Genomic DNA, 25169 nt, shown 5'->3' with positions numbered 1-25169 from the left:
CCTTTTCTCTAGACTGGCCATCCCTAATTCTTTCTCTGAAACAATTTGAAAAAAACATGTTTTATTTTATCTGTTTATTTAATGTTTTTCCTGCTGTCTTCTAATGCTATTTGCATTAATTTTTGTTGACGTACTTGTTCTAGAGTGTTTGTCAATGTCTTTGGAAGTTTCATTAAAATTGCACAATAAATATTCAAAATAAATATATAGCTTTAGCAGTTTCCACCCTCTGCTTAAAACTGGCTGAGGCTTAGTTTTTGATGATATTAATCTTGAAATCATTTAATTTTTTTAAAAATAACTGTATATGTAAATGCATGCTGGAAAGAAAATTAAAAGTTCCATTCATTAGCCACTGGCTAACTGAATGAGTACACAGTTTATTTCCCACGTGTGCAAATTTATACTTTCTGTTAATACTAGCACATTTTCCACAGATCTCTGCACATAAACAATTTTCAAGTACTATAAATGTCAGAGTTAATCTATTTGGTTTAATAATCTCATCATTAGATTTGCTCATTTTGGATTGTGAACTTTAGTTTTTCTCTCTCTTTCTGGAGCTCAGAACTCTCTCTCTCTCTCTCTCCCGTCCTCCCTCCCTCTCTCTCTCTCCCTCTCTCTCTCCCTCTCTAAATCCAGGAGTGGGTATAACAACCGGTTCGGTGATCGCACACCTCCACTATTCCAGCTGGAATGACTGAAATTGGCCAGGAGTTTATTGCCTTGATGCTATTTCCTCCAATGAGTTTGGACTTCAAGATCTTCTTCATTCTTTTGATGTATTCACTTCTAAACTTTTTCTTGACTTCAGTGTGCTTGATATGGTCAGCCTGAAGGATTCCCAATTAATTTGTAGTGGTCGTCTTCATCCAGACACTTGATGTTATTTCTTCAGTTTTCACTATTTTTCTCCATTTAATGGTGAGCATGGTACATTTGTCCAGTCCAAACTCCATTGCAATATCTTGGCTATATATATCTCAAGTTTCCTATAGATCTTTCCAAAGCTGTATTGTTTCTTTTTTGTTTGTGTTTCATTTTCAGAATTTCTATTGCCATTTATACTTGGGTAGAATTGCCTCTAGTCAGATTGAAATGGCTGATTTTGCTTAAATTGGAAGATTTATGTCTCATAGCATTCAATTTTCCCAGCTATTGCTGTTATTTGTTGCTTTATTATTTTCAAAGCTTCTTCAATCTTTCTAGTGCAGCACCAATATTTATTTATAAGGCTTGCCTTGATCCTTACATTATTCAATTTTTGCTCTTTCAGGTCCTTTAGATTACTTGCATCTGATCTTATTTTCTTTATCAGGACCTTCAGTCTGATCTTTCACTTTGGGATTGATTGAATATGATCTTGCTTTTTGTTTGTTCTTCAGTATCCACCACAGCTGTTCTGTAGGCAGACTCATGGGCCTGTTCGATGGAAGTTCTTTTAATCCTTGCAAGTTTCTTATTCACATCCTTCATTATAACTTCCAGATCTTTTGGGGACATTTCTTTCAATGTTGGCAGCCTTTGTCTTTCTACTGGTAATTCTGGATTTGTCATAATTTTCTCATTTAATTCTTTTTGTCAATGGGTTAGTTTATAGGTTGTTTCATAGCTGGCCTGTACTGGTTCCATTGTTATTGCCCCTTTTAAGTTATCATTTCTATAGTTCATGCAAACTAGTTCCAATTGTTGTTATCTGATTTTCTTCTAGTATTCAATTATTGTCTTTGAGTCTTCCCACATTCATAATTCTTCTGATCTCTTCCAGTTGTGCATCTTTGAATATTTTATTTCTGGCAATGAATACCCTTTGATCGGCTAATCATTGTTCAAGTTATTTGATTCTGGATGAATTATTTTCTACAGTTCAAAGATTTGCTTTAAGAAGACTCACCTTGTTGGTTCTGATTTATAACAGCAGGCCATAATGACAGGATTTTCAAACACAGAATATTTTTGTCTTCTCTGTGGTTGTTCTTTTTCCAGTAAACCTACAGGGCTAAGTCCTGCTTGCCTAGCCATAGATCCCAAATACTGTTGCCCACTTGTCAATGGATCCCAAGAAAATCTAACATCAGATGAAGTCCTTGTTGACCCAAGTGATGACCAATCCATTATAAGATTGTTTTTCTGTTTTCTCACCATATTAAGTGGATTGATGCATATATTTAGACTGGCTCTTCCATGAAGATCTGTTTGGCATGTATGACCCTTTTGGTAGAATACACTATTGCCAGCAGAGCTCTCAAACTCATTAGCGCATAGCAAGTCCTTCTGTCAACCCTGAAGTTAGCTAAACTGAGGCCATTTTTATTTTTCTACTTCAGTGCTGACACATACTGGAGCTGAGGGATAGGGAAGAGGGAATAGAGATAGCTGAGGTTCTGTAGCCAAAACAAAATGCTTTCGCTTGGGAACCAAGGACATCCCCACAGGTGTTATGAAGGAGGAGACTGAGGTCATCTAACAACTAGACTGTATGCTGATTGGACCATGTGACTGATTGTTTTGCAAAAGTGAAAAACTTTTACTTTTAATTAGGTGAAAACTGCGGGAACATTTAGAGTCGGTTTTCACCAGCTTTGTGATAATATGATATATCCAAATAAATTGTTCTTTGAGGAACTTGCCTTCTTTGGAGTTCTCTTTGAGATGAATGTATTACTTGGAACCCTGACACCTTCCCCCACAACAAGGATGTATCCATAGTAGGGGCATTATGATTGGTTGCACAGCCAGTCAATTGTTTACACTAGATTTGGCATTTTTCTCCATCTATCAATTCCTTCCCAAGGACTTGGGATAGGGAGATGTTGTTTGGTATGTTAAATTATTATTATTCTTTTGTAAGGTAAACTGCCCAGAGTTATTCTGGTCAGGAAGCCTTAAATGTAATAGATAGATAGATAGATAGATAGATAGATAGATAGATAGATAGATAGATAGATAGATAGATAGATTGATTTCAGCAGTGCCCTGGTAATTAATTAATACAATTAATGAAAAGCATTCTGGAAGAGTTCCATTTTGCCCAATTCTGGTAAAGCCAGCAAAGATAGTCCATGTTGAACCTCTTGTTTTTGCTTCTTCTTTTTTAATTGATAGCATTGATTCTCAGCATTTTACTGACAAATTGTGGTGGTACCATCTTTGAGAACTTCAGGGACCAAAAGAAAAAACCACTGACTAGTCTCATCGCTGAGATAGGGGTTTCTTCGGTTTAGGCAATAGTTTTGGGTCTGGATCGATTGTTGAAGATTGGCCAGCAAAAATTTGCCTGGCCTGCAAAACTTAAAATCTTTCCAAGGATTAGTAACAACTGAGTTCCTTGTAGGAGGGTTAAGGTATAAGAGATAAAATGTACAACCATAGAGCCCTATGCAATCTGTGCCTTCTTTACCAACTAGTAATTTTATCATTAGTCATTATAGAACTGGTTAAAGCAGGGTAAATTGGATAGGGAGGAAATAAAATGTTAACATTACTGTTACTGTTTTATGGCTTGTCCTATTAAGGAATCTCTTAATTCAGAATTAATAATGCAATATAGCTTTTTGTAAAACTATACAAAATGTTTATTCTTCCATAAAAGGCTTCTTTGAAATAGTCTTGTCAAATTAGATTTGAAAGTGGGAAGAGATGCTAACACAGAAGGTACTATTTCAAGAGGATAAAATCCATAGTTTGGAAGGGAAATAATCTACATTTAAAACTGACATGTTGCAATCTGATTTGCTTTACAAAATTTATGTCTCAGTATTAGAGAAACAGATTTTCACAATTTTTCTATTCGGTTGACATTTGCTCTTACGTGTATGTATGGAGGTGAGAATTATAATACATATGACATAATAGATACGAATAATAGATACTAATCTATTTTTTTCTGTTCTTCAAATCCAGCTTACCCATAGAACTATGTTGTCTTCATTAATATGACTGTAATTAAGAAACACTTCTTGGGGCAAATGGGGTTTTCTATTATCTCTGGTATACTGAAATGAAATGACTTGGTTTGTTTTATTTCTAATTTGTCAAAGAAATCACTGTATCCTGATTCACATGCAATTTTAATAATTAGCTGTGGCTTACAAATTACAAGGGCTGGGTTCACACATCAGGCTGAGCCAAAACTAAAACAAAATTATGACATACTATAATGCATGAAAATGCACAGTGGGTGCACATACTCAATGGATGTTTACCCAACCATTAGTTTACAAGAGAATGCAACCAAACCTTTTTGTGTCTCATGGGACTAACTGAGAAGCACTATTAGCTACTCGTGGCATTAGAGAAAATAATTGTAAGCATCCCTGGGAAATCCAGGGGTATCTCTCAAAGAACACTTTCCTCCTTCATCCAAGAGCTAAGCTAGAACTATGGAAAGAAAGCGCATCGTGAGTTTTTATTTTTATTTTCCTGTAGCACATGATAACCAAGAAACCACCATCTTTTTCTGAAATAGCAGAAGTAATCTCTCAATTGATGAATCACAGGATTTTGCACATTCCATATATTTTTCAATCAGAAGCTTTGAAGTCAACCAAGTCTCTTCATTACCTATTCAAATCCCTACACTGGGAATTCAAGAAAAGAGCAGTTTATCAGGGAAAGGAGATGGGGTAAAGAAAAGAAGGGAAAGTCAGTTTAATATAAGAATTATCTCTCTTTTTTGTTTAGTCACCAAGGGAGTATTTGCGATGAAAAAGTTGTTAGCTCTGCAATAGGGTCAAAGGTCAACATAGGAAGATGAAAAAAGGCCTAGTTTAATAATAATAATTAATAATAATAATAATAATAATAATAATAATAATAATAATAATAATAATAATCATCATCATCATCATCATCATCATCATCATTGTCATCATCCTGGATGATAATGATCCCAAGGAAAGAATGAGTGGGTTGCACTGAGAAATAAAGGAGGCAAAAGAGAGTTTGGAATATGCGCAAGGGAAGAGTGAAACCAGCAGAGGAAACCTAGTTAAATCTGATCCCCTGCTGTGGAGGAAGAAAGGTAAAAAGAATGAAAATGAACCATTCAATAATGGCATTTGGACATCATTTCAAAAGATGGGGGCAACAATGTTTTCAGCTCTACCAATTACTTGAACTAGAGTGCTGTAATACTGAGATAATACTTAAAACGATGAAGGGAAGCCCTCATTTGGTCCTTCTAGTTCCACTTCTAGATTTGGACTGCAAAGACTGAAAGGCATGGGGCAATATAGTGAATGACATTGGTGTAAACTAGATTAACTTAGATTTCTCCTTTTGTTCCCTTATCTTCTGTCTTGAATTTCTTTTGCTTAAGACATCTTTGACTTTTCCTATACTTTACATTATGCTGTTCATCTCGAAAAGGAACAACATGACAGTTAACTTAATAATGGTCCTGAGTCATGACTTAATGCCTCCCAGTACTGGTTGCTGCAGAAAATTACTCAAAGAAGGCAGTCACCAAACTTCTGGTATGAACTATTATAAAAAATGTATTCTTACCCATCTAATACAGCATTTATTATTCAACAGTCTTTAAGACCATTTAGGCCTTTGTCTTCAGCACAACACAGTTTTATAAAGTTCATCCTTGTTTTATAGACCCAAGACCCCATAGAAGAGTAGACATAAGATTAATCTTACAGCTGAATCAAAGCAGAGGTTCATGTAGGCTTGCAGTGGGATACAGTCCTCAATTCCACGGCAGATTGTGAAAGAAACTATGGGGCTGCACAAAAGCACCAATGGGTTCATGGGATGAAAAGCCTTGGCTTGCCTACCTTGGATGAAGTTCAACATTTAATTTCAACAACGGCCAGAGCTGTGCAAAGTATGACGACAACATCCCTCCCAGGAGAATCTGGTACTCAAAAGTCTGTTCTTTTTAAAGATGGAGAAATTATGTTATTGGAGACAGACAGAAATAAATTCCTTCTATTAATTTTACTCTGCTGCTTTCCTATGCCTCTCTATTCATCTCTTGCATATTGGTTTTGTTCTCTTTAAACTAGTATATTCTCACACTAAATACTTACTCTAGTTTAAGTTATGCCCAGCATCAATTATTAGAAATGCAAAATGATAAATTCTTTGTTCCAAGTGAAAAGATGCCTAGAGACCTTATTGTTTGTAAACTTCTAAGTTTCACAAATCAATTTGAAAGCTGTACCCTTTGTTGGCACAATTAATTAAATTGTTTACATTATTCTATAAATACCTCTGGGAGACTGATTTTTCCCCATTATTTTACATAGAATGAGATCTCTCCAAGATGCTGATGATAATCAATAGTTACTCTGTTCCTTATATTAACTTTAGATGAAAATTCTTTCCATGGTGACAACTTCCTTGGGGATAATTTTTCTGAGATTTCAATCGCTGTAACAAAAAAGGCCGTTAATTTATCAAATACAGATACTGATTAACAGAGTTGGAAGGGACCTTGTAGGTCATCCAGTCCAAACCCCCTGCTCAAGTATCCTGACAGATGGCAGTCCAGTCTCTTCTTGAAAGCTTCCAGTGATGAAATTCCCACAACTTCAGAAGGCAAGCTGTTCCATTGGTTGATTGCTTTCGCTGTCAGAAAAATTTCTCCTTATTTCCAGGTTGAATCTCTCCTTATTCAGTTTCTATCCATTATTCTTTGTCTGGCCTTCAGGTGCTTTGGAAAATAGCTTGACTACTTTTCTTCTGTGGCAGCCACTCAAATATTGGAATTCTGCTATCATGTCTCTCATGGTCCTTCTCTTCATTAAACTAGCCATTCCCAGTACCTGCAACCATTTATTATATGTTTTAGCCTCCAGTCCCCTAATCATCTTGGTTGCTCTTCTCTGCACTCTTTGTAGAGTCTCAACATCTTTTTTATAGTGTGGTGACCAAAACTGAATGCAGTACTCTAGGTGTGGTCTTATTAAGGCTTTATAGAGTGCTATTAGTACCTCACTTGATCTTGATTGTATCCCTCTGCTAATGCAATTTAGGATTGCATTTGCTTTTTCTCATGGCACACTGTGATGAAACAGAGGTAATCTGAACTTCAAACTGTATTTCATGCATTTCACAGCTATGAGAGCAATGTGAGTCAATTAGTATGATCAATAAAAAGACATAGTGCAACATATGTAAAAAAGATGTTGAGACTCTAGAAAGAGTGCAGAGAAGAGCAACAAAGATAATTAGGGAACTTGAGGCTAAAACATATGAAGAACAGTTGCAGGAACTGGGTATGTCTAGTCTAATGAAAAGAAGACCAGGGGAGACATGATAGCAGTGTTCCAATATCTCAGGGGCTGCCACAAAGAAGAGGGAGTCAATCTATTCTCCAAAGCACTTGAGGGCAGGACAAGAAGCAATGGGTGGAAACTAATCAAGGAGAGAAACAGCTTAGAACTAAGGAGAAATTTCCTGGCAGTTAGAACAATTAATCAGTGGAACAACTTGCCTCTAGAAGTTGTGAATGCTCCAACACTGGAAGTTTTTTCCCCTAAATGTTGGATAATCATTTGTCTGAAGTGGGGTAGGGTTTCCTGCCTAGGCAGGGGGTTGGACTAGAAGGCCTCTAAGGTCCTTTCCAACTCTGTTATTCTATTCTATTCTATTCTATTCTATTCTATTCTATTCTATTCTATTCTATGTAAAGATAAGCATGTAAGAATATACCTATTACATCTTACCTGGCTAAGAAAAGAAACCTTAGTCAATCTCACTTATATTTTTGCAAATTACTGTTTAGTAAGGTAAATTATTCCTACTGAGCTTGACACCAGTATCTCAAAAATACTCCTTTTTTAAACAAAATTTTATTTTTTAGACAAAAATACTCTTAAGTGTACACAGGCACAACAAACACTCAGATTATGTTGGCTACAGATGTTGTTGTTTGTTTCTTCCCTTTTCCTACTAATAAAATGCATTCTTTATGTCTTTATGGCTATTTCTTCCTAATGTCCATTCAAAAGACTTCTGAACCAGTTACAATCAGCCATTACCTCTCTAATGATAAGTTTTAACAAAATAACTTCCATAGCTTATTTTAGAAAATATATGGGAGCTATTCTAAAAGGAATTGACATCTCATTTTCTTAAATATTTACAATTGTGGAAGTGCTACATGAAGAATATATCACTGCCATTTAAAATTGCCATGAAGTAATCCCTAAAATTCTATAATTAATCATGAAATAAAACACAACACATACATTCAAACTTGGCCAAGAATGGTCATTTCTTCTTTTTCTTCAAAAATCATTGAGTAAGCTTAATTTCCACACATGACATCCATCTAATATTCCATTATCATCCTTTTCATGAGTTACCTTTCAAAAATACTTGAATCCTGTTCTCCCAAGCGTAGAGCACCAACTTGGGAAATATTGGCAAGTTTCTGCCTCAACATTTTCTGTTCTTTCTCTTCCTGGATGTTTTTAAGTTATGTCTGTCTGTCCATCCATCCATCCACACACCTATCTTAATATTAACTCAGAGATACATATATTACAAACCAAAATGCTCTGTTGCCATGTTTGTTTTGCAAAACAATTTAGGCTCCATGAGAGATGAGTGTGGAAACAGAAAATAGTGAAGTATTGATATGAACTTACTCACAGGCCTGTGTGTGTGTGTGTGTGTGTGTGTATCAATTTCAAATGTGTTCATCAATTCAAAGGGATCACTCCAATCAGGAGTCCCAGCAATCAATTACTGTTTTTCTTTTCTATATGATTTCCTGATATGGTACATGATATAAACATTTCATTATATTGTGCTTGATGGTATTTTAATTTCTACTGTAGGTGTTTTCAAGGATAGTAAAAGAGGCTCAGTTGCAATTGCATGAAGCTTTTTTTTTCTGTTTTCATCACCCCCTCCAAACTCATTAGCAATCATGTAAGAAAACAAAGAGTTGAAAACAAAATCTGATCCAAACTCAAGAAGTACGTGATCTCGAGCTAATTCCTCCCTTATGATTTGTTGTGTTCTTATCAGGCTGAGATGAGATCAATGGACCTTATCCAGTGGATAAACCTCAGTGAAATGAATAGATGCTCTACAAAATATGCTATGGCACTTCTTGCTTTTGTTCTTTTTTTTAACAAGACTTTGGTAAAACTATTTCCAGTGGATGGGTCTGCAACATTTAAAGAATATGTATTTCTTTGAAATGAGATGAGAACCTGGATCTTTTCACATTTATTGTGTACAATATATCCAATATCCTTTGGCACAAATTGTTGCAGGACAACTTTCATGTGCAATAATCTTATTTATATGGCATCATTCAACATCTCAATTTATCAAGTTACACTAGATCCGGAAGTTCTTGGATTACCTACCCCCTTTCAGATATGTTAGACTTCAATGATCCATTATAGTTTATAGCATAATAGCTGGGCATGACGAAATTACAGTTCATAGCAATAACACTTAAGATTTATATACTGCTCCATATTGCTTTATAGCAGTCTCTGAGCAGTTTGCAAAGTTGGAATATTACCTCCAACAAACTGGGTCCTCATTTTACCAACCTCAGAAGGATGGAAGGTTGAGTCAACCTTGAGCCTGTCAGGATCAAATTCAAGCCTGTGGGCAGAATTTGCCCACTATATTGCATTTTAACCACTGCGACATCATGGCTCCTTTCTATCTGAAATATTGTCCTCTTGAGGAGGATGCTATAAGCTGTCCAGGCATAATGGAATAACAAAAAAAAGAAGAAGAAGGGGGGGGGGGCTTTCCTGAGAATCCAGGAAGCTGAGCAATGGATGATATCCAGCCATTGAGAAGTCAATTTGGTGTGACACCTTTTGATACCTTTTTTAGAATGACTCCTGCTCACATTTGATAGAGCCATTGTGGGGGGGAGGGGGAAAGATTTCCATCATGATTCCCAGTAGTTCTAATTTTGTTCCTTCTTGGCTTGCAGGAATTATAAAAAAAAAATCTACCTGTAAAAAATGTTGGAATCATAAAAAAAATATCCATTATGTCTTTTTATTCTCAGGGAGTGAGTTTATGGATATATATTCCAAAACAATGGGCATTATTCCCAGGGTAGATAGATGCTTTGATTGACATTTAGAATGGTTTTAGTTTACCTATCTTGTTTTCCAAAATAATAACCATGAATCATATACTCCGTCTCCACACTTTAAGAAAGTCATTGTAAAATTCTAAGATATAACAGGTAGTCCTCGAGTTATGACCACAATTGAGCCCAAAATTGATGTTGCTAAGTGAAACATTTGCTAAGTGTGTTTGCCCCATTTTATGACTTTTCTTGCCACAGTTATTAAGCCAATCGTTGCATTTGTTAAGTTAGTAACATGGTTGGGGAAGGGAATCTGATTTCCCCATTGGCTTTGCTGGTCAGATGGTCGCAAAAGGGGACCACATGATCTTGGGACACAGCCACAGTCATGAAGTCTGAACTGGTTACCAAGTATATGAATTCTAATCACATGTTCATGGGGATGCTGCAAAGATCATAACTTTGAAAAATGGCCTTAAGTCACATTTTTCAGTGCCATTGTTACTTTGAACAGTCACTAAATAAGCAGTTTTAAATCAAGGACTACCTGTATTCTGTTCATAGTTTATGACAGCATTATTGCAGATGGAAATTGATATAATTGCTTCCTTTTAAAAAAAAGAAGAAAGAAAGAAGGAAGGAAGGAAAGAGAGAAAGAAAGAAGAAAAGAAGGAAGGAAGGAAGGAAGGAAGGAAGGAAGGAAGGAAAGAAGGAAGGAAGGAAAGAAGGAAAGAAAGAAGGAAAGAAGGAAGGAAGGAAGGAAAGAAGAAAGGAAGGAAGGAAAGAAGGAAGGAAGGAAAGAAAGAAGGAAGGAAAGAGAGAAAGAAAGAAAAAAGAAGGAAGGAAGAAAGGAAAGAAAGAAGGAAGGAAAGAGAGAAAGAAAGAAGAAAAGAAGGAAGGAAGGAAGAAAAGAAAGAAGGAAGGAAGGAAGGAAGGAAGGAAGGAAGGAAGGAAGGAAGGAAGGAAGGAAGGAAGGAAGGGAGTATCTTAATAAGATACTCCACACAGCCTAGCTTTCATTGGAAATAAGCCTGGACTGAATTTAAACATGCCTTTACCTGTCAAAAATGAAGAAAATAAAAATGTTAATACTATTTTGGGGATAAGGTCAGACAGATTGTATAACACTGACTACCGCTGATGCTTTGGTAACAAAGACAGTTTTAAAAGTATTCCTAAGCAGAAAGAAAAAACAATAACAAAAACCAATGCTGGAATAAGCTCCTAAAATGATATCCCTTGCAATATTAGGTGGATTGGAATCATTGCAGCATTTTGTAAAAACTGTCAAAAAAATAAAAAAGCCACCAGAACACATAAACAATATTTACATGTACATACAGTGTTTTTACCCATATGTCATCTACAGTACCTAGATCAAACAGAAGTCCAGTCTATGTTATCTTGGGTTAAGCTTTTAGCAGAGACCTCAAGAATCATTAGCAAAGCCTTACTGGAATCAGTGTCTCCCCTCTTGCAAGCAGCAAAATATCTGCTTAAAAACCATTTTAATGGACAAGGAGAGAAAATGGCTCTCCTTTTTTTTTTTTACTGAATAAGCTATCTAAGGAAGCAAGCCAAAGATCGTACCAACCTTCCCTTTGAGACACTCTAAGACAACAGTTCTAAATTATTTTTACACATTCTATTTCAAGGCTTTTAAAGAATACTGAGTCCTTGTCCTCAGCTATGAAAGAATTGAGGCCCTATGCTAATTTAAAGAGAAACAAAGTTAGGGACCCAACTCTCCTTTTTGTAAGACGGGGCCATATATATATATGTGTGTCAGTTGTTGATAAAGATTTGAAATCTTCTCCCTATATTCTTTTTCTGAAAGGGCATTAGATGAAGGATGGAGAACTGTAAAGTTCAAGATATCTATGGCCTAATTGATCAAATTGCACACTAAAAAGCATAATTTGGGAGGGAAAAAATCTGGAATCAGAATGACTACTTGCAGACAACATCTGGAAATCCATGGTAAAACCCATTGTGGAAAGCCAGCTGTTTTCAGAACATATGAGTGTCAACTCATAAATCCTATGCCTGTTTTAGGGTTGTCATAAACACGAGGTGGGGGAGGAAATCTGGAAGAGCAGTGCAGCAGTTTGAAATCAAAAGTACATTCCAACACTTATCTTTAAAAGATTGTAACTAAGCTACCAGAACTTTTGCCCCCAGCCCATGAATATGCTTAATTGGAGAATCTGATTTATGAGACACCTGGGGGGAGGGGGAAAACAGGGTCACAGGTGATTGTAAATTGCATATGCCAGAGTTGACTTCATACAGGTCATGCCAGTATGTCACCTCTAATAAATCCTTTGAAGTTTTTTTGAAGTTTGGCTCGAGACTTATGGTTTAATTACGGAAATCGCTGGAATCCTGACAATGAGAAGTAGATCATCCATAATAATGTCATAATTTCTTTGGGTGGGCAGATCTTATATGAACACAACCACTGCATTTGTTTAATCTAGGTCTAATGTCTTGTATGAGCTCAACACATATACGTAGATCAAGTTGGCAATTCTTTCCCCAAATCTTGTCAGACATGTTAGACTTCAACCCACACAATCCCTTGTGAGCACAGCCACTGGCTTGGAATTCAACTGCAGGAGCTGAAGAGAAAAACCCCTGGAGAGCATCGGATTTCAGAATACACATTAAGGGGGTCCCAGGAGCCTTGAAGGAAATAACAAGTTGTTTGCTTTTTTTTCAGCCTAGTTCTCAGAAATGGGAGCACTGGTTTATGCTCTAAATGTTTACAACTCTCATGAGAGAAAAGTATATGTCCATATCTTTTTTCTCTGATAGTTTATCTCTTTTATTTTACCTACATTTCTCTCCAATTCCCACTTTCTCGTGTTTTGTTTCTTCCAGGCATAGGTTTTCAAAGCACCCTTCCGGCAAGACAAAAATAAATATTTCATTGGCTGGCTTAGAAAATAAATTCCAAAACCGCGATGTCTCTATACCTACAAAGAGCAAAATCATTCAAGCCGCAACATTATACGGAAGCAAAAGCTGGACTTTGAAGCAACAAAGTAAGAAGAGCATTGGTGGCCTTGAACTTGGAAGTTGAAGAAAACTCCTGAGAATACCATGTACAACCAAGAAAACAAACAGATGGATCACTGAACAAACCAATCCAGAGTTCTCATTTGTGACATAAGTGACTAGGCTTGCATCATCCTACTTTGCTCACATCATGCAAAAACTCCACCGAGAAAAACTCAGTGGAAGGAAAGAGAACAGCACAATCAGCAGCTGTCATGCCCCTGGTGGAGACTGACTCTGAGGGAGAGGAGGAACAGCCGACAGGGAGTGGAAGTGTGGCTCCAGAGGTTGTGGAGGAGGCTGGGGAAGAGCAGAGGCCGGCTGGGCAGTCAGAGGAGAACCCAGGCCCATCCCCTCTCCATCCTAGGGTACACAGGGAGGACACAATAAGGGAGAGATGTGGTCTACAGGGGAGGAGAGGGCCTTGATCCTCTTCTTGCAGCTGTGACAACTGGATAAGAGGACCGACATGCGTACAGGCCAGTGCTGTAAACAAAGCATGGAAATATCTCTATTTCCTCTCTGAATTTGGTGTCCTTCCCAGTGTGTGTTCTGTTATCTGTGGGTGTCTTCAAGCCCTTATCTTGCCTGGTTTGTGTTGTTTTTTACTCTTTATAATTTATAGGCATTTTTAGTTTAAACAGCATTTCCTCCTTCTTGTAACTGCTCATGTGAAAGGGTTTTTCTTTTTTTTTTGTCTCCGGTCAAGGATATTTGGAGCTTGGAAGCAAAGTGAAGGAATAAAAGTTGCTTTAACTGTTTTTTGTGACTGTGTTTATTTTGTATCCAACCCTAGGTCATCACAGCAGCAAGATGGCTGGACTTAGTTGCAGGGGCTGTGTGAATGCACAGTGGGAAAGCCTGAACTAAGGAGAGATCATAATGGAGAAATTATTTCTACAATATGTGTTTGCTCTGAGTCAACCACAATTTGATGACCCATAATCAATCATTGGGTTTGCAAAGGAACCTGGTCTTTTTAATTGTTTTAATGAAGTTTCAAACTAGGGCTAAACAGTTTTGACCCATCAGCATGTTTTATTAGGGCAATTTTTTTCATTTGAGAGAGGAAGCTGAAAGATGTTCACCTCAGATTCACAATCCTGATTAAACTCATATATAGAGGGATAATGTACCTTAATTAAGATAACTCTTCAGGCATATGATTATATGGTTTCTAGATCATTTGCTAATACTTAAGCTTTTATCAAGATTACCAGTTAGTTTGCAGTTACCAAAAAAGGACTGGTTAAAACAGTTCTAGAACATGCCATTGAAAGAATAAAACCTGTTTACATTAAAACAAGATTGATATCCAGCATTTTATTTTTTTATTTTTTTAAAAAAACTGTTTTGTGATTTACTGGTGGGATTAAATAGCATGTTTAGGTATATTAAAATGAAGTTGTATAATTTGCATTTCAGCGTCTTTTGGAAACCAGTCAAAATCTTAGCATCCTGTACAAATCTAGCTATCATTGTAAGCCATATTATGGCTTATTGTTTGGGCAAAACATGTTAACTAAACGCAACAATAAGTTTTGTCATGATGAGTGAATCCTGCCAATTAATGTCAACGTGATTTAATAGCAAATTGATTAAATGCTTTTTTTTTTCCATTCAGGGAAGAATAAGGGAGATATCCTTCACATGCTAGCATGCACCAATTTATTCCCTGCTCAAACTAACCAAAACTCTACATCCAGTTTAGTCAAAGACAATTGTTTGGTAGGGAGCTATGGCCCCTTTATGACTTGTGGACTTCAACTCCTAGAATTCCTGAGCCAGCCATGATGATTCAAGAATTCTGGAAGTTGAAGTCCACAGGTCATAAAAGGGATGTAGTTCCCCACCCCTGGTCTATGGGTACCCAAACATTGCAGTATGCACTTACTTCAGAGAGGACTGTGTAGCAAAAACCAATTTCACACAGAAGATTAACAACTCAACAATCTACACAACAGGGAAATATGAATCTGCTGATTGAAATGAAATACCAAAAAAAACCCATTATTTTAAAATTTAATATTACTGCAGAAAAGATGGAGTAAAAGGGAACCGAGACTTACACTGTACGATCAGCTGTACCAATGCTTCCCTTGGCTTGACATTAAATCCATTGTATTGACTGGTTTGACACCTGTAGGTCCCTGTCATCTCCCTTGAGACATTGACAATCCGCAGGATGCCATCATAGCTCTCCATCTGCATTGTCCCATCTGGCATGGGAACTTCCTTGTCTGCCCTGGACCAGAGGATGATAGGCTTGGGTTTCCCGGTCACCTGGCACTGCAGTTCAATGGTATCTCCTTCTCTGGTGACCAAGGGTGACTTTTCTTGCGGAACAGTCAGGTTGGGTGGAACTTCAAATGGGTGCAAAGGGGAAAGGAAAGGAAGAAAACAAGAAGGGGAAATGAAATGGTTAGTACGTGAGAGTTCTGTGACTTTGAATGCCTAATTGGACAACATAAGGCATAATTTAACCAGCTCTGGAAGAGAATGACAGAATAATAAAATGACAGAGTTGCAAGGGAAGTTGGACGTCTTCTAGACCAGGGGTCTCCAACCTTGGCAACTTTAAGCCTGGAGAACTTCAACTCCCAGAATTCCCCAGCCAGCAAAGCTGGGGAAGCAAAGCTGGCTGGGGAATTCTGGGAGTTGAAGTCTGCCAGACTTAAAGTAGCCAAGGTTGGGGACCCCTGTTTTAATCCAACCCACTGCTCAAGCAGCAGACCCTATACCTTTTCAGACAAATGATAGTCCAGTCTCTTCTAAAAAATGACAAATGATGGAGCGCCCACAATTTCTGGAGGCAAGCTGTTTCACTGATTAATTGTTCTAACTGTCAGAAAATTTATCATTCTTTCTAGGTTGGTTTTCTCCTTGATTAGTTTCCATCTATTACTTCTTATCCTGCTTTCAGGAGCTTTGGAGAATAGATTGACCCCCTCTTCTTTGTGGCAGACCCTTATATACTGGAACATTGCCATCATGTCACCCCTAGTCCTTCTTTTCATTAAACCAGACATACCCAATTCCTGCAACCGTTCTTCATGTAATCACCTTCTATGAAATTACTTTACTTCATAGCTTATCTTTTTGTGGGAGGGTGAATAAAAAAAATAAACGAATACATCAATCACTGAACTTTTTTTTCATTGATGCAAAATTATTTGTATTCAGCAAAGAGGATTTCATACCTGAATATATTTTGATATGGTATTATGCACACCCCAATGTAAGGAACAAGGAAGAGAGCAGAATCTTGCCTGTTCTCTGAGTATCATTTTTTTAAGAGGACATTTATTTACTTTATAATGGGGAGGCACATGAATACCCATAACTCATTGATGGCTTAATCTGACCTCTCCTTTTTTAATTGGTAATTTGGGTGAAATAAATCATATTCTTGAGTATGTATAACAATATGTGTGAAATTATGTTCTGATTTTACTACATTGGAAATCACAATGTCAGTTCTATGACTATCAAAATATGGCTATTTTCTTCTGGCAATATTTTGTTAGTAAAGAGAAAGACTCCTCAAGTCAACCGTGGTTCTAGTAACCACATAAAGATACACACTGGGGTTTGGGGGAGGAAATGTAAAAAGTACTTCCCTTCTCGCAGGGTTGGGATTCAACTGGTGTTACTTCCGGTTTGGTGATTACGTTTTATGCGCACGCATGCCAGACACATGCTGTGTGCACATGTAATACACCTAAAGCTGTGCCCCCTGGACAGCTTATAAGCACTGCGTGCGGGTACGCAGCATTTGAAAAACCACTTTTTACTGCTTTTTCAACCTCAGCTGTGCCATGCAAAGCAGCTGAGGTTGAAAAAACAGGAAATAAAGGTCAGGTAACAGCCCAGGCGGGTAGCTGGGCCAACAGCAACAGACACAGAACTGGTTCTGTGCTGCTGCTCTTCAGAACTACCAGTTCTATAGAGCCGAGCAGAACTGGTAGCATCCCACCCCTGCCTTCACGTGGCCTTTTGCTCTGTCCAAAGCAAAAGTGAAAAATGTCTCTCACTGCCTTCTTTTGGGTTGTTTAACTTCCCAAACTGGCCTATAGCCTTGGGATTGCCTTTTGGCCAACTATTAATCAGGTCCATCCTTGTTAGCTATCTTCAAACTCAACCAAATATTAGTCAGGAGCTGCTACTTGCAAGGTATTTTTTCCAGAGCCCTCCTCAAGTCTTGCAATGCCCAAGATTACCTGTTTTAGATTGCCATAGCTCCAGTAGCCCCATATGTAGAGTAGGAGCATATCTTTCATTTTTTTGTCAATTTTATCATTTTTCCATCAAACAGATAACACTGTAAGTAATATAAATTCTGCATATCTTTGTTTATGTGCAATGGCTTTTCAATCAACATGCACCTACTTGGTCTCTCTCATGCACACTATTCTCATGTTTTCCACTATACCATATATTTATTATACTGTAAGCTGCCCAGAGTTGCCTTGAATCCCAAGATAGGTGGCAGAGAAGTTTAATGAATAAATAAGTACATTTCATAAATAAATATTCCCAAATACACATTTCAACATGCACATCTCTCTTTTAGTCTTCACTGAGAGCCTGTTTAAGAGCCTGTCTGCCTGAAGTAAAATAGGAAGTAGTGCTATCTCTTTTTCCCAGATGTAGTAATTCAGTGGTAGCCAAATGATTTTGACAATGCCTGAAACACCTGTTCCCCTTTCCTAGAACTAAGTCTGCATGTATGTGCATTACACAAAATTAAAAAAAAACCTGCTTTATTGGAAAACAGACACCCAAGTGGTCAAAACAAAAGACCATGAGAAGGGCAGTACTTTTACAGAATAACAGAGTTGGAAGGGATGTTGGAGGTCTTCTAGTCCTACTCCCTGCTCAAGTAGGAGACCCCATTCCAGACCATCTCTTCTTAAAACTCCCACAGCTTCTGAAGGCAAGCCATTCCACTAGTAATTGTTCTCACTGTTAGGAAATTTCTTCTTAGTTCTAGGTTGCTTTTCTCCTCAATTAGATTCCTTCCATTGTTTCTTGTCTTGCCTTCTGGTGCTTTGGAAAATAGGTTGACCCTACTCTTCTTTGTGGCAACCCCTCAAATATTGGAACAGTACTTCTGTGTCACCCCCTAGTTCTTCTCTTCGTTAGCCTAGACAAACCCAATGGAAGTAGGAGATGACCAGACTGAGTCCAAGAACAGGATCAAAAATGTAATCAGTTTGGAGTTGCTATAATCATACAAGAGAACTAAGTCCAGCCTCCCATAATTTTGTAGACTCTTATCTAGGCCAATTTGCCTTGACCATTAGTAGATCAGATACTTTCTATAGGTGGCATTAAATAAACCCCTCATACTTTTGAACTCTATCCCACTTCCTGGTTTCTTGTGCCTAACAAGAAGAGCCTTTACTATTGTGGCCCTCACACTCCTGTCATATGTGAGATCTGTCTTGCATGATCCTGGATTTCTGAAAGTCTAAAGGTAGGTTCTGCCACTTGATGTGAGACCCCAGCAGGGACTTATTACATTGGGGTTGACTGATAGAGTAGAGAAGATTTAATAATTAATTGGTTTTTATTTTTAACTTTTTATTCTAATAGTAATATTCTTCTAATAAGAAATTGCTACTGCTTTTTTGCACTTGTTAACTTATTTATTATATTGTAAGCCACCCAGAGTCACTGCATTAGTAAGATAGGCAGTTTAAAACCAAACACATTAATAACAAAGAAATATGGAAATAATCCAAATCCATAAAAATAGGGTATTTTCTGCTAGTCCATCGATCTATATGTTTTCTCAGTCTACTCAATCCACTACACTGAGGAATCAAAATGTTTACCGAGATCTTTACTCATTAAAACAAATATATAGAACTAAAATAACACCAAGGAAAGAATGCAGACATTATTCTTTTTTCTCCTTGAAATGTGGCTACGTTAATGCTCTTCATCAAAGAACTTGCCTTGATTTTATGATGATCATATTAGTTTTTAGATCTTGCTGTGGTACAACACTGAAAAACGAAGAATGGTTTTAACTATAGTGCTACTCCTGCAGCTCCATAATAGAAATAAACACAAAAGATATATAAACAAAAGCAGCAAGAGCCATATTCAGTTCATCTAAAACCCAGCAACCTATCCAACTCCTACTCTTTGACTAAAATTAAAACATCAACTATCCATTGTGTGGCAGAATACCACTGCTTGTTAGCACTGTTGAAAACAAGATGCTGGACAAAATTGACCACACAAAGAAGGACATTACAGTATAGTACAATGTTGCCCATTGATTATTGACAATAAGAGATCTCCCTTCCTTTTAATCAATTGTTAATATTCCTTGACACTGTAAATTTTGTATACTGTTTTTATGCTTTTAATACTTTATTGTACACCACCCAAATTTCCTCTATGATACAGATAGGCGGTTTGGAGCACCACTGGCATTGACATAATTACCATCAGTCAGTTGCAAAATGCAACTCACCCATTTAGACCTGGGTAGTGCGTTTTATTACACAAGGTGGCATTTGTTATCCAAAATGTGGACCCTGCATCTATGTGGGGAGCGGGATGGAAATGCTAGGAATATGATGACGATGAGTTGCAAAAGGCAACTTTACTCAGAACAGTTTACATCCTGCAACAATATCTTTAACACCATTAAACATCCACCTATGCCTATCCCTTGGGAAGGACTTGATAGTTGGATAAAAATGCCAAATCCAATCTGAACATCTGGCTGACTGTGTGATTAATTGTAGTAATTAACAAGAAAACCAAATGGAGTCATGAGTAAAATTGCCCAAAGCATCCATTGGGAGAGGTCAACAATGCCAAAACAATGGGCCCTTTTAAAGAAATATGTGCCATTTGTATTAAAAAGGGGTGGGGCTTCAGTTGTCTGGTTGTGCAGCCATCTTGAGCTCATTGCCATAATATGTAAAGCCTAAAAAAGACATATAATTATGTTTTGCAAAACCCCTGAATTTCATCTCCTTCTGTTTGTTTTCAGGGATAAAATGAAGAAAAACAACATCAAAACTTCTCAATTAAAAAGGGCATTTTCCCAGTCAATAAATGGCAATATTAAAAGTGATGTTTTTTAAATGATTGCCTGCAGCTTGAAAATGCCCTGACTTGAGTCATTAATTATATAGACTAGAAAATTACTTTTATTATTATGACAACAGACACAACTTTAAGAAAAATAACATTAATAAGCACTTTTGAATTAAAAAGAAAGAAGTTACCCAGAATACCCATTGCAGTCCACCAGAAGGGCCAGACAGCCAGTGTTTAATAAGAAAGTGACATTTAATTGGCAAATTTATTTTGTAGATTAAAAAAGTTAGTTGAAAGGAAAGCAACCCACCCTGATCCATCCTATCCAAATTAAAGACCAAATGTGAAAGAATATGAAAATATATTTGATAGACTATGGAAACATACTTTAAAATTGTAAGTAATACCTTTGAAAAACACGATGGAGGCCACTTGTATTTTGCTTGTTGAGAGAAATGATATATGATAACATCTAATTCAGTGTTTCTCAACCTTGCCAAGTTTAAGCTAGGCGGAGAATTTTGGGAGTTGAAGTCCACATACCTAAAAACTTACCAAGATTGAAAAACACTGATCAAGTGTAGCATCTTGTTTAACCAGGTTGATGTATAGGCTTTACCAATCAGATGCAAAAGCTCTGAAGAATTCAGACAAACAAAAAGCCTACTATTATATATTTGGGATGGCTGAATTTCCTCACGGTTTCAAGCTGTGAATGTTCCAAGTCCTGCTACTCAAGAGTCTTAAATGAGATGCTGAGGAGGTACTTTAGAACCGCTTTTGCACAAAACAGGATTCAGGGAAGGCAGTTTCCACACCATGGACCCACAAAAATAGGTGATGGGTTATGCACGAGGTGAAATGGTAAATCTGGTATTACCAATGCAAGTTTCCAAGTTCACTGAACCAAAAGATAGATGGATGATAGATTTCAAAAATGAAAGATGCAAGGTAAGCTGGAATTCCACAAAGCTAAATGCTTGCCTCTGGCAACATATTTATTTAGAAGAATGCCTCCGAGTCACATAGACCAGAATAGAAACTGGAAAAAAAAAAGTTGGAATTTTTAGAGGATGCACCTCTGCCAAGCAAAAGGACAAAGGTAATGTGAAGAGATATATCCTGCAGAGTTAAGAGATGTGTCAGGATGTATTTGTAGATTATTTCCTGGTAAATGGATGTTTTGGGATTGACTATGACCTTCTACAGCAGCCTTTGAGTCCCATCTTTGAGATATTTTTGAGAGTTCCACAACATGCCTACAATAAGGGCTCAACACCAATACTTAAATGGGACACCCAGGAGAAAGGATGTCTCCTTGGAAATGCCATCTACCTACTGCAAAAAGATAGCTTTTCTTCCATTTCTTTCAGTTTACAGGGTACAATGTTTTGTCAAGTCTCTAACTTTCAGGATCTATGTATGCCCTCACCTAACAGTTAGTATGTTGCATGTTTAAAAGTTTCTAACTTCCAGGGTCTATGTATGTCCTCACCTAACAGTTAGTGTGTTGCATATTTTAACTTTTTTTCCCCTCAAGTTTTGCACATGGCTTGAAATTATATGCTTCAGTTATTAAATATTGTTCATCATTTTAAAGTATGAAATTAGGTTTTATTTATTGGAACTAATTAGACTGCAGGATTACTTTTAACAGAATTAATACATTTGCATGTCCAATTCATTTCATGATATATAATTTTTGTACTAATTATTTTGAATTTATTTAACAAAAATATAAAGTATATAAATCCATAGCTAAATAATCGTTAACATGGACTTTGATAAGTTAGTAATGATTTTACATACATAGTGAGATATCCACAGTTGTTTTATGACCAAGGTGATACTACAACTGATTTGAAAGTATTAGCATCCTGAAAGCATTGGTTTTCCTCTTTCTCTCTTTTGACTTTTCTTTACACATGGTGAAGCACCAAGTCCAGTGAGTAGCATAATCTATCACTGGATGAAGAAGCTATGAAAAGCTTTCAGGTACAGCCATCTGATGGATTCTTCTGATACATCCAATTGCTTGGCCAAATGAATCTTTTTCAAGAAAAGGTAATGCATTGGTTGCTTTTTGTTGGAGGAGAACATGGATAGAATGGCCCCCTCTGCTTTAGACAAGACAAACACAAGCAACTATTATTCATCCACCATATGCCAGACATTTAATAATCTCTGCTTGACACACACATACAGAAATACACATGTTCTGCCTTTTGGCATATATTTGCTAGAACTGAAATGAAATACACCACCAAGCAACAATTCCCCCCACTCCTATGAGCCAAGCTATTTTCAGATCTTCAAATGTTTCTCATATGCATTCCAACATCAATGTGGAAATATTTTGAAGGGTCATAGTACAGTGACAGCATATGTGCTTTGAATGCAAAATCTCCATCAGTTAGTTGCCTGTATTTTTAAGGAGACTGGGTGTGCTGGTGGGAATGCATTGTAAAAACAGCTGCATGGTTAACCAGAGAGTGTAACAAGGTCTCTATGCTTTTGGGAATAATTTGCAGGGGGAAGATTGCCAATGACTAATGACACATAAACAGGAGAAGGACAACCTATTCTCTTTTTCTAAACTTTACTTTAAAAAAACAAAACTTTATATTCCTGATATCCTTTATTTTTGACACACTCTTATTACTCTTTCTTTCACTCCCACTGAAGAAGGGGGTTTGCATTTTCCATAAAACTAGTTTGCAAAGGAAAAGGTATTGAAATTAGGCTGATGGCTGCAGTTTGCTCATACCATTGGGTTTCGATGGGAAAAAATGACCTGGCTTTCTTTCAGAAACTTGCTGTCTCCCTAAAAGAATTGGCACTGAATTCCAATGGGAAGTTACAGAAACACCCTCACCTGTGCTGCTGGAAATGTTGACATCAATGCTGATATCTGAGATACCACCACCTTTCAGAGCTGCAACACATGTGTATGTCCCAAAATCCGTAAATTTCAAATCAATGATGTCCAAATTGGTGGTTCCAGGAGAGACATCAGGATCTGTTTGAGTAATCACCATCCTTTCAGAGCTGCGCAGTGGTCGACCATTTTTAAACCAACTGAACATGAGTTCTTCAGAGGGAATCGCTTCCACTTGACAAGAAATCTTGACCTCTCTTCCAATCTGAATGTTGTCGTCTTTATGATACGGGTCAGGTGTGATCCAGAACCGTCCTTTCTTCAAGGCTAAAATGGGATAAGCAGAATATGAATGAGTTTGATGCAACACTGGCCTATTTGCACACAGAGGAAAGGTCATGACCAGTTTGATGAGATAACTGAGTTTGAATATAACAATCACTTCTGCAAAGGAATCATGCTTTGAAATCTATGCTGCTGCTTCTTGCAAAACACATTAGACTTTACACCCAAGTACAGATAGTTTACAAGAGTAACTCTAAAATATGGATATTATAGAACCATTTCAAAAGAAAGGCATAGCAACAATCCAAATCAAGCTGTAACAAATCTGGCATGATCCCCATCGAGAGCACCCTCTCCATACAAGCAACATGAGCAGTCAGTCAATTCCAAAATCCATCTGAAAAGTAATAATTTACATTTTCTATCTGAAAATAGCAAAGTAGGCACAGTTGAATTCAAGTGCTGTGGACAGGGATAAAACTAAGATTTTCTTTTGGATTCCCATCTGATACATTTCCCACAGAGGGAAACATGACACATTCCTTCTAAGTTAAACAACAGAAGAATAATTTTATTTAATCTAACTCAGTTTTACTTTCTCAATTTAGGCACTGTCCAAATCTGAACTGTCTTTGGATAGGTACAATAGAAAAACCATGCAGAACAGCAAATACAATACAATAATTTTTGACCTATGTGTGAGTTGAGAGGCTATATGAATTTGTTTAATAATTGTAAGAAAGAATGAAGAAGAAAAACTGAGGCCCCTGGCTAATTACTGTACACACAAACACACACATACACACACACACAAACTGCCAAACTGCTTGCAGCTGGCATCCAGCAGAAATAGCCTGCAGTACTGCATTCTAACCACTGAGTCACCATGGCTCTTAGAAAGTAGTCTTAGTCTCTTTTATGAATAGATTTCATGCTCTACTCTCCTTAGTGCAGCTGACACCTATACAGGTCACATAGCACATTGAATTACACTCAAAAGCATTCTGGTAACCAGTGCAGCTCGTGAAGCAGAGGTATCGTGAGGGCATACTGTCTATGTCATTGAATTCTGGGTCAACTGAAGCTTCTGAGTGGTTTTCAAGGACAGCCTGGTTAAAGTAGATCATAGTAGTTACGTTCTGAGCATGTCACTGTCTGAAGGATGCTCTCTCTCTCTCTCTTGCCTCTCTCTCTCTCTGTCTTTCCCTCCCTCCCTTCCTCCCCCCCTCTGTCTACCTCTCTCTCTCTCTCCTCCCTCCCTCCCCCCTCCCCCTGTCTATCTCTCTCTCTCCCTCTCTGTCTGTCTCTCTGTCTCTCTCTCTCTCTGGAAGTCAAACCACTGGGCAATGGCTCCTTTAATTTTCTTCCTACCTTAGCAGATATTGTTGCCAGTGGCACTGATACAACCAAGTCTAAAAACCTAGTCTATTTTTTGTCTTACAGAAAATCTTTCAAATTGGGTATTGCTTAAAATAAAAAGGATCAAATAGTGTGTGTGTGTGTGTGTGTGTGTGTGTGTCCACGTTTATATGTGTGTATGGAATAAATCTACCAGTAATAACTCTAAGCAGACACACTGGACTTTATAGATGTTATTTACACGTAATATTTGTGTCAGCAGCAGTCTTTACATAATTTCTGGCCGCACATGTCCCTCATATCTTGCCTCACGTTGGGAAAAATCCATGAGGAGGAAGACCCTGGCCAGACAGTTTTTTTAAGTAAAGGTTCAGGAAAAATACAGGTTCCAAATGACAAACATTGACATGCAAAATTTAGCACTGTTGTCTTGCACTCCACAGCCTGTCAGGCTCTAAGACGTTGTATTGGTTTGAATGCTTT

At 37.4% G+C, this 25169-nt stretch overlaps 1 protein-coding gene across 3 annotated transcripts in view; it reads right to left on the bottom strand.

Moving 5' to 3' along the window:
- MDGA2 (MAM domain containing glycosylphosphatidylinositol anchor 2) overlaps positions 1 to 25169 on the bottom strand; it is a 584772-nt gene that overhangs the window by 189084 nt on the left and 370519 nt on the right. For all 3 annotated transcript variants that reach the window (XM_087952463.1, XM_087952462.1, XM_087952461.1), the window contains exons 7-8: positions 23040 to 23369; positions 15166 to 15459 (exon numbers count right to left, since the gene is read on the bottom strand). In XM_087952463.1, the coding sequence (XP_087808589.1) occupies positions 15166 to 15459; positions 23040 to 23369 (624 nt within the window). The remainder of the gene's footprint in view (positions 1 to 15165; positions 15460 to 23039; positions 23370 to 25169) is intronic.

This window comes from Notechis scutatus, chromosome 1 (genome assembly GCF_049901735.1).
Source record: "Notechis scutatus isolate UNSWTSFEM ecotype Mainland chromosome 1, rNotScu1.2, whole genome shotgun sequence".
NCBI lineage: Eukaryota > Metazoa > Chordata > Lepidosauria > Squamata > Elapidae > Notechis > Notechis scutatus.
This window is presented reverse-complemented; position numbering and strand designations above follow the sequence as displayed.